At 34.8% G+C, this 11280-nt stretch overlaps 1 protein-coding gene across 1 annotated transcript; it reads right to left on the reverse strand.

The window, feature by feature from the left end:
- Window positions 1-3992: 3992 nt before the first annotated feature.
- On the reverse strand, window positions 3993-6874 carry LOC123720739 (leucine-rich repeat-containing protein 24). The gene has a single exon (XM_045677473.1). The coding sequence runs from the start codon at window positions 6696-6698 to the stop codon at window positions 4758-4760; it is 1941 nt and encodes a 646-aa protein (XP_045533429.1). The 5' UTR covers window positions 6699-6874; the 3' UTR covers window positions 3993-4757.
- Window positions 6875-11280: the final 4406 nt, after the last annotated feature.

An 11280-nucleotide genomic window follows, 5' to 3' on the forward strand; every position in this document is an offset into this window, starting at 1 on the left:
AATGAAAAGTTAAAGATAATTCTAAATACGAGAACAATGTGAACCTCAACCAGTAGCTTTTTTTTATCTATTAACTCTATATTACCTAGCTCAAAATCGGGCTAATCCATTTAATTGGAAAAACTTACTACTTAACGTTTATAACATTTTGAAAAGATTTTAAAAAGATAATGTATTATGGAAAATGTAAAGGATGCTATTAAATCCATCGTGTAGACATAAAAAATAAAAATAAATATTTTCTCTATGTAATATAAAAAGAAAAGGTTTTGATACAAACCTCGACGTGAAACCGCCGCCCATGGACACATTCAAAACCGCCGGTCTTTTAAGAATAAGTACGTTCTTTTCTACAAGGACCCTAAATCAGCTGATTCCACGTAGCAATGTAGTGCGGCAAAATATTTCATAAAAAAACGCTCAGTTCTGGAACGACGCGACGCGACAGGCATCGTGGTCATAGGAGTATTCATAGTGCATACCCATTCGGCCGTCAACAATTGTTTGTCTACAAAAGCTTAAACTCAAATTGGTAAACTGAGCCCATGTTGAGGAAGATTTATCAAAATAGATTGGATACCACTGGCTTCACTGATTAATTAATGCGGTCTAGCGCGGAAATGTCTTGATACTTACCTATAGAATGTTGGGACCGATACCGCAAAATAAAACAAAGTTATTGTCGAAATACACAAAAGCCGACCAAAAACTTACTTAGGATTATAACTGTAAATATAACTGTAATTATTTGGTACTGTTGAGTAAATTTCATACTTGTTTTATTTTTTAACTATATGACAACGAGCGATTGCTCCCGCGCAAAGGTGGTTGATTTTTTAGAATCCGGTTTTTGATTTACGGAAATATAAATTAAAATGATTTGTTTAATGTTTTGTCTGGAATTAATCTATGGTTATTAATTTTAATACCTCAACAACCATTTCGATTGTTTTTTTTATATTTCTTTTATGATTTTGATCGAGGTAATCCTCGATATACACAGATAATAATTTATCTGTATTCGATAAATATCTCTTTGAATAATTCTAATTAAAATAAGGGGATCAAAGATTTACATAGCTGTCGGAGTTGAAGTTTCATTTGCACGCAATCACAAAACTAAGTCTGGTTCATGAAAGACTTCATGTAAGTAACATACTTTCAAGACAAATGTCGAAGTTGTATCATAGAAAATTATTAACTAAAATGGTGTGGTGCCTGAAATGGGGTTGGACGGGGCACACAGCAAGAAAGTGCAACAACCGATGGAGCGAGAAAATGCTGCACTGGTACCCACGCCACGCGCGCCACGCACAGGGGCACTCCCTGGCGCTGGGCGGATGACATCACTGCTGTCGCCGGGGTCACCTGGCTGCGTCTAGCCCACGCCAGACACAAGTGGATCCGGATGGAGGAGGTCTATGTCCAACGGTGGCAATCAAAACCTGACAATCACCTGTTACAGTGTAGTTTACCTAATGTTAAAAGTTATTTTTTTCTATTCAAAATCAATGGAACTTGTATGCTCATAATTAAGTTTTGGAAATAAAGGCTAAAATCACTATTATTATTATAATATCACTTAATATATTACATAAGATTTCACGTAATTGTGTAACGAATAAGAACAACACATTTTAAATATCATCATTAATGTTTGATCGTAGATGAAATGTAAAGTACATTGAATATATGGCTTGGCATATCTTCTAAGAACATGATGACTTGATAGAAAAAGACCAGCAGACTATTGGCAAAGATAGAAATCTGGAAACGGTTGAAGGAGCCCGACATCACCCAAGCGGGGTTTTTATACTCGTCAAACAGCTGGGGCTACAATAATGTTCATCGTAGATGTAGCTGCATATAAGATAATAAAAGAGAAGCGTTTCACACCCCAGATGGCGCAAATTCTTACAGGGAGCTTTTGCACATTACCTGTATAGGTTTAAAATTAGGACAAGCCCAACATGTGCCTGCAGTAATGACAAACAATGTGTAAAACATGTGCTTATACGTTGCCCTACATTCGCACCATCCGGGCACGACCTGGAGTAACAAACAGATGACAGTAGGCCGTAACGGCCTATAGAACGTGTTAACAAAGCACAGACCGTGCCTGGAACTATTCAGCGAAAAAATTATTAAATATCTGAAGAAGGCAAACAAAAATGATAGAACGGGGCCTCGCAATTGCGGCCCCGGCTAGCCCATGAATATTGTAAATAATAATATTACCGATGTAGCCGGGGCGAATCTCGCGAGACAAATTATTATGATATTAATTTATGTACTTATATTTTTAGTAGAAATATAAGAGATGGATAAAGTCCCAAGAAATAATGGTCGGAAAGTAGATCGAGAAAAATAATAATAGGTAAATACTAACAACATTTAAAATGGAACTTTCCTTAAGTTACATATAGTAATAAAGCCTTCTTTATGGAAATGAAAAAGGCTTTATTATTATATCTTGAAAAGGAGCAGTGTTGGTGTGTGAGTGAGCGATTTCAACGAATCCCGTCTGTGCGCCAATGGACTATCTATCTATGCGCGCATTTAACACTCGCTCGTAAGGTTCGTGACGTAACCGGCAGGCCTTAGACCCAAAAAGTAGTCGGTGTGTGTCAGGCACAGAAGGTTAATCACCTACTTGCCTATTAGAAATGATCTCGGAACATATACAGAAATCTGAAGCCCCGACAAAGTACTAGATTATTATTGAACAATAACACTGAACTACATTGCATTGCATTAATATGTAATATTTGCTGTATAGTTTTCAATCAAGCTTTTCTGTGCCCTATATAAATAGGATAACTTAATTATATAAATAACATAACTAAATAAATTGTAATGTTCTGAGAGCCCATTGTGTATGTCAAAACATTTCTGGCGAAAGTTGCAGAATATAATAAGAAAGCGGAAAGCTACTGGACAATAACGGTGAAAAGTAAATTTACTTTGCAACAACAATAACACTGTAAAATATTAAATATACTAAAGTGGCCGCAAGTTCAAGTGTGCAAAATGAATAAATTAAGTCACCACTTCAATGTTTAAGTAAAAGAACTACTCATTTTCTCAAGCTCTGTCAAAAACAGTTCAGAATGATAAAAACAACTTAGCATTAATTTTTATTAATGTTACTTATAATTACTGGTGTCCTTACGGTACTTTAACAGTAAAACTCAGCCACTTAACAAAAAATACTGATCTTTATTCAGATTTCTCTTTATTTCACCACTAACTTCAAGCTTCAAAGCCGACGCCAATGAACCCGTTTAGGGTTCGGTTCTAATAAAAAACTAAATTGAGCGGAAATGAAATAAAGCTAACCGGTTTTTCTCCGGCACCGTGACCCTACTTTTTGTAAAAGAAAAAGGTAGGCAACAAAAGGTAAAATAAATTTATATTTTAAGTATAGTGCTTTATATCCTACATTAGATGCAATAAAGTCCAATTTTATATACTTATCTTACATTTTCGATACTTAGCGTTTGATTGTCATAGTGTAGGAATGCCGGGTTGGTACTGAACACAATAGTTGTCCACCCACTTCTTTATCATTCAAAAAATGTTGCTTATTCCTTTTTAATAAACGTTTTGAATTATTTTTTATTCCGCTTCCTCATTTTAGTTGTAGATTTAATCAGTTAACTTAAGTCCTGAATTTAACATTGAAACCTCTTTTCTTACCTATATTATTGAAACCTTTTTTTATGATCTGCCTTATATTAATTATATAAATATTTTAATAATACTGTTTCTAATTGACAAACGTGGACGCCTTTATTGATCAGTAAATGTGTAAACCTAACTTCTTGTACCTCAAATACCAAAACCAGATACCAGGCATAATTATTTGAGTATGTTTTAAATTAAATGTTATTAGTTGCGTTTAAATTGCTTAAAACATTTTAGAAAGGAAAGTTTCTCACGATCTTCATTGACTTCCTGAACAAATAAATGATATTAACTTGACTGTAAATTTAAGATTAAAACATTGACAACCAGTTTCTATGTGTACAATGTACATACACCGGACGTCTTATCTTACGCGCTTCCGGTGTCAATGCCTTTAAAGCTATGGCTCGATTCTCCATAGAACAAGAAATAGAAACTATTTTTTAAGTTAAATCTACAGGTTTTACCTTCAATTAAGTCCTATGTTGGCACCTAACATAAATTAGGCTATGAAAAGGTAATGAAAATGTACCACAGCAGTTAAAATTTTACAATCGCCTTTTTATTTTTTCTCATGTTAACCTATATTTTTTTAACATAAAAATATTCACATAGATTAATTACTTCGATAAACATTCATCGTGCGTACATTTATAGATTATTCATATCTTTATACCTTTTTGTTACATTAGAGGGGATCTTTGGATACTTTTGTTTTGTGAACACTTTACCACAACATTAATTACGCATTTATGCAACATCTATTTTAATATCAACATTCAGGTTACAATTATAATACTCATTATGTATATTAGTTATTTGGCGATCATAATATTATATACCTTCCCGTATCACATAATAATACACTTACATCCTTCATCTAATCAGTCGTGGACCCAACACATCCGGACCCAAGTTAACTTTCCACTACCTAGATACTAAATAAATTATTATATAATACAAAATCTATGTTTATAATAACATTTACAAGTATTTACAATTTGACTCACAGTTATAATTACAAATAATATGTATAAGTACCTAATATATGTTATGCAATGGTATTTTTTCTAAACATCTGTGGCACAGCCATCGTGAAAACTATCCTCTGAAGGCCTAGTTATAGTTAACACTCTCTTTAGGGCCGATACGGGTGGAAGTACAGGCGGGGCACGTTGCCAAACACGTAATGTTCGCGCTGATCCAACTGGCAAGCCATAGTCAGGTGGATAAGGACCATCGCCCGGTGCTGTAGGGACAGTTGTTAAGGCATGCGAACGTGGAAACGTTCTACTTGTATAGCCTAATTCTTCTTGAGAACCGTTTACGCTACTATTTTCTATAATGGGAGTCCGATCATTGTAATATGCTGGGATCGCCGAACTAACAGCGCGTGCCAATGTATTCGCTTGGTTCATTTTAATCTGATCCCAAAGGCCCGATGGATATAAGGAGTCAGATGCCTCACGGGCGTATTCGCCACTCTCAGGTCGAGTTACGCTATCTGGCCGAGTATCATTTATAAGATCTGGATCGATTCCCCCAGAAATAGTAGGAGATACTGCCACGGTCCCTCCGGTGGTAACTATACTGCCACGACCTTCATAATGGTTTGTTGTATATGGAATATCATTAGTTCGCGGAGGTTTTGTTATAGAATTAAATTTTCTTTCATCATAATTCGTAGATTCTTGTCGATTAGCTAAAACTGCAACATGTGGTCTATCATTAACAGTTGGATGCACTTCATTCCCAGAGACCACTCTATCTAAAGTATTCGGTGTTTTGCTTTCAGATGCGGTCACAGGACGAAATCGTACAAATGTAATAAGAAGTCCCAAAGAAATTACAATAATAACTAAGAATAATGCTGCTCCCAAACTAGCTATTTGAGCGCTTCCTAAAGATGCCATTCCAGCCGGCAGTTGTGTGACGTGAACTGTAAAGTTTGCTTCTGCATTTCCACCCTTATTGTCTGCTACACAGTAAAACTCCGTAGAATCTGTCTCCTGTGTATTCGTTAAAACTAACGAAGATCTCTTTTTTGCTTCGCCTGCTTCGAAAATGTATATACTTTGATGTGAATTAAAATTGCTGCCGTTTTGTAAAAGTCGGCCATTCCAATACCAATTAATGTTAGCGCTTGGTACAGCTTCCGTTTTACATATAACAGTGGTATTTTCTCCTACTGAAGCTTCAACATGTCTACTCACAGGTAAGATTTCCGGCTTGCATGCAAATTCGTCGAGAGATAGTTCGGAGAAAGCTTTATCCACCAATCTAGGTGGTGCTGAGCAAGAAGGACTAGAAAATAGTTTATGATTTGCGAGCCACATCTTAAGATCTCTTAAACGACAGTCACATATCCAAGGGTTTTCTGATAGGTCAATTACTCTTAATTTCTCGAGCTTTTCTAATGAACTCAGTGGTAACTCTCGGAGATTATTACCATTTAGTTTTAAAGATTCCAAGGAATGTAGATTCCTAAATACGTCAGCAGCTATATCTCTTATCTCACACCGCGATAGGTCAAGTTTCACTAAGCTGCCAAGGTTGTTAAGGGCATCAGAATGAATTTTTAAAATAGGATTATGTGCCAAAGCAAGGTCTCTCAGAAATGGAGCATCCTTAAAACTATACGATGGTATTTGCGTAAGCAAGTTGTTCGAAAGATCTAACTCCACTAAATTCGTGAGACCTTTAAACGCACGGTCATTAATTTGGCCGATATTACAACTTTTTAAATACACTCTTTGTAAATTAACGAGTCCCGTTCTGGCGAAAGCCTCCTGTGGCAGTATTTGTAAATTGTTTCCTGAAAGGTCCAACACTTGAGTTGCGGGGTCCACAGGCTCGGGCACCGTGATTAAAGCCCGATCCACACACTCCACCGTCTGTTTACCACCCTTCCATTTACACACACATACGGCCGGACACGACCCAGGAGGGGCAAAAGCAGCCGAAATTGTTTGGCATGTAATCACAATAATAGCCACAATTAGCCACTTCATTTTGAATTTAAACAAATCTCACTATAGATCATTATCCGTCTATATTCACTTCACTTTTTACGTTTATATTTGAAATCCAAAGTATCCAAATGAAAATTACTAATGTACCGATATCGAATAAAACCGTATCACATCACTACTCGAGAAAGTTGGTGAGCGCTGCATGACGGCACGCCGCGCAGCCACGGAGGTTGTGAATCAACTGAGAGGGAGGTATCGTCGAAGTGAAAACTGCTCTACGCATGCGTGCCTAAAGCACCCCACGCCCCGCTCTGCGGCTTATCCACGGCCACCGAGTTGAGTAGCCATACTCAGCATGTTGAAAGAATTCCTAAAGTGTAATTTTCTACCTGGCTGTTACCGCGGCCGACAATCCCGCTCGCCAGTCCGTCACGTTCATTCATAAATACCTGAGCTTGTGTGTTCGGCGGTGGGAGCAATAGTTTCAATAAAGAGCGAGAATGTTACAATACCACGCTAGCTCCGTTCAGACACAAACCGATTGTTATGCTGCACACATTTTTTGTTGAGATCACGTTGAGGTAGATGTTCAGGTAAAAAAGTAATTATTAATAATGGATAAGGGACAGCAGGTAACGACAAACGACAGGATGTGACACAATGGTCACGTTAAAGCCGTTTCATTCACAATTTACTTGCAAGAAATTTATTTCGTTACCTTTAACAAGGACATGTTTAGACTTCCGAGTAAATAATTGATTCGACTTTTTTGGAATAGCTTTTCGAATGTGGAAAAGCGTCATACTTGACATTTCAAATGTTGCCTACTGGTATAATCATAATTTCAGTAATTATTTAGCAGCGAACTGACATTTCAGAACTATTTTAAGTATCACGACGCTAGTATAAAAACTACGTATTTTTCTATGACAAGCAATTAGAACATCTGCTCACCTTTATATTATTAGTAATAATGGTATATTAGCAACCGTGTGAAAAAACAGTGCCTCTTGATATAGCACGCGGCTGGCACGCTTCGCCATATGTCCCTATATTGACTGTCAGCTGTCTACGCACCTGGAATAAACTCGTGGCGAACTGCCATTCCGCAGATGCTTTTTCAGTTAGACGGCATCCTCACCATTCCCTCAAATGCACTTAAGAAACTCTTAATTAATTTGATTCTTTACGAACACCTAGGCAAGTATTTTCACATTGGCTGTAGACTGCTGTAAAATTGACCGCTTATATCAGTACCAATTTAGTTCTGTATCTCCTTCCTCACCACTTTGCATGCGATGTAAAGCGGGAATGGTAAAATTACGTTAAAAATATGGCAACAATTATTCATAATACAACGAACCTAAAATAGTAATTTTACTGAAATTTGTATAAGATGTAATAATGAAAACAATAAAAAAAAACTCGTAATATTTAATAAATAAATATTATTACACATTATCATTAATATATATGTATGGTGAAACGGCTACAACAAATAATAGATTATATGTATAAAAAACAAACTTCATACAGTTGTTCGATCTCATAACTGTTTAGATTACAGTTATAACAACAACCATTGAAGAAACGGAAGAATAATAAACTGAATCATTCAGTATGGTGCATAATTCTCAAACAATTGAGATAATATTGACGTATATGTATTAAATCTGGTACAAAGTTAAATTTAAAATGGGAAGCTTTCTCTTTATTATTTACGTCTTGAGGTTCGCCCGACTCCAAAGACGGGACTTTAAGGTGACCGAAGCTTTATAATACTTAAATATGTTAAAATTACTAAAATCTACCATCTGTATTGTTTTAGACTTAAACGGGTAGAGTCAACAATATAATTAACAGAGAGATGCAGGCGTCCCAATTTAATGCTTATGAGCTAGTTCCGGCGGTCACCACTACGGACAATGGCTATTATCCGAGAAACTTAATTAATTTAAAGAACTTATAATTGGGTGAGTACTACGCTTAACAAATAAAAACAAAAGGGTTTTTATTCAGCCACATTAGAAGTTAAAATAGCACACAAATTATGTAAAACAGACGCGGTAAAATACAAATATCGTCTCATTAGGTATGTGCATATTGTGTGTTTAATTAATATTGAACAATATTATATTTAAAATGTATCACAATGTACGTTCTATGACTTAAACATTTAAAATAATATCACCAATGAATTTTTTTATAATCGTTTAAAAACCATACCCTTTTATTGCCACCCTTCCAGTCAATTAACTTAAAATGATTTCTAAATCAAACAAGTTCACAAATGATATAAATTAACATACGTGATTGGAATACGAGTCGAAATCGACGCTGAAGAACGAAAATTGAATGTTATCGGTGGCCATAAATTAGGTTTAATCCTGGCCCAAATTAATTTCTTTGTTTTTAACAATGGCCGACCCATACCGATCTCGATTCTCGATGGACGAAATTGAAGCCCCATTAGTTTATACCGCCCAAAGGTTTACCCAAAGAGAAACGTGCTATGTATAATCTGAATAGGGTCATTTAAGATTAGATACCAAGAAGTATTTCGAAGGCGACAACTTGATAAGATCATTCACGGCGCCTCCAAGTGACGGAAATAAACCGGTCAAGTGACTCAGATCGTCAGACGACTTGACCCTATGTTGAGTAAAGGTATCGATGGATTGTAATACTGTTGGCATGTCCTAAATCTTTTACGAAAAAAAAAAACACGTATTTTAAAGTTTACACTTACACTTTTTCAAATATTCTCGAATGTATAGTACTATTCAATAACGGATTCCTACCAATTATGCCTTGTTTAAATTTTTATTTAATTTAAATTATATAATTAGCTAAAAGTATTTTTTTTTAACATTTAATCATGTTACATAGGTATTTTGTATTTAAATTATTCATAACGTACAAAGTAATAAAAAAAAAAATTAAAACAAATTTAAAAAGTTTGGTCCCCGTGGCAGTTGTACCTTTAATGCTGGCAGAATTACCTCGCTGTATTGCGATACTTATTCGTTACTATTTACCAGGCGCCAACTTATTTTTTTAATAAGCGCAGGTGCACTTAAGTCTCCAAGAAGAGTCTCTACTCCATAGAAACTAAATCGAAGATGGAGGAAAGACTCTTATATTTAAACGAGCTAGGTTTGGATATCCATAGTTTCTCCCCTCACACTTTAAAATTAGTAATTTCTTTTTGCTTAATGTTTTTTTATATTTGTATGATCTCTACGTGTATGTCATGTTTGCCTTTAAGTGCTTGTCACATTAAAAATAATATTTTATGTTTATTTTACCAATATATCAGTGTGTCGAGCGTTGGCAAGGTTTTATCAATAAAATTAAATAAAAAATAAATATTTGTGATGTTTATTATTTTCTGCAAATTTAAATTAGTTTTTTTAAGTGTTATAATATTATTGTAATGAATGTCAACGCTTCGGTGGTTCGCAAACTGTGATTGTTTATGTACTTAGTGTTGGGAAATAAATAAATCGATTTGGTAGATGGAGTTGGAGATGATTTCTTAGAATTGAAATATCGTTAATGTCAGTCAGATGTTATTAAGGTCAGAAAACAGAACAATTTAATTTAAAATACATAAATACAAATATGTACTTTTTATTTGAGCATACGATTATTATCCTAAATCGCAGACAAAGTCGCTGCTATTCCACCTTTGCCCATACATTTTCTTTTTTAAAATGAACTTTCCTGTGAAACGGAACTGATCCATCATGCTTTTTGCTGAACATTTAAAATATCATGATTGATAGTGGCTTCATTCTACCATAAGCCTTAAAACGTGTATTACGTTAGTCATCGTAACAGCCTGACGTTAAAAATATATAAGGTTATCTGCAGCTTTTAAATCAATGAATTAATGTTTTAGTGTATTTTTAAAGATTTTTAAGACGATAATACTTAATAATAGGATTATTTTCCATTCCTTTATAAATAATATTTACACTTCCTATGTTTTTATATCTACCATTTCTATCAGCTATTGCTATTGAAGCCTGGGTAAACAAAACCGCCGGTATAAGTAACGTATTATTTTTACATTTTATTGAAACAACGGCTACGTGGCTAGGCCAGTATTTTGGGTAGGTATTCTGTGCAGCCCACACACAACTACGATGAGTCTATAAACTTATAATCATTTTAAAGTGGTATACAGTATAAAAACTTATTAAAATAAAGCGTTACTGTAATATTTTAATAAAACTCAAAAGCTTTGTGCTTAGTTCATTCCTATTGATGTTATTAAATAAGCAATGACATATTTACTACTTCGGACTTCCTCATTCACACGAAGATATGTTCTTTTCGGTACAATTCATTTCAATTGTCGAATTCGAATAGCACCCATTAATTGCCTTAATGGATGAGTAACGTTTTGTAAAAATATTATTGAGTAAACAGGATGTCATCTATTAGGACTGCATGACGCTATCTGATGATATGATCTTAGATTATCCGTAAATGAGATGTGTATGTATATTTAAAAATAAAATTAAAAAGCTGTTACAATGTGATTTACGATAGTGATTAAATATGAAGGTAAGTAAGTAGACATTGGTGTCTCTTAAAATTATATTTCGTATAA

The sequence above is a fragment of the Pieris brassicae genome, chromosome 2, assembly GCF_905147105.1.
Source record: "Pieris brassicae chromosome 2, ilPieBrab1.1, whole genome shotgun sequence".
NCBI classification, from domain to species: Eukaryota; Metazoa; Arthropoda; class Insecta; order Lepidoptera; family Pieridae; genus Pieris; species Pieris brassicae.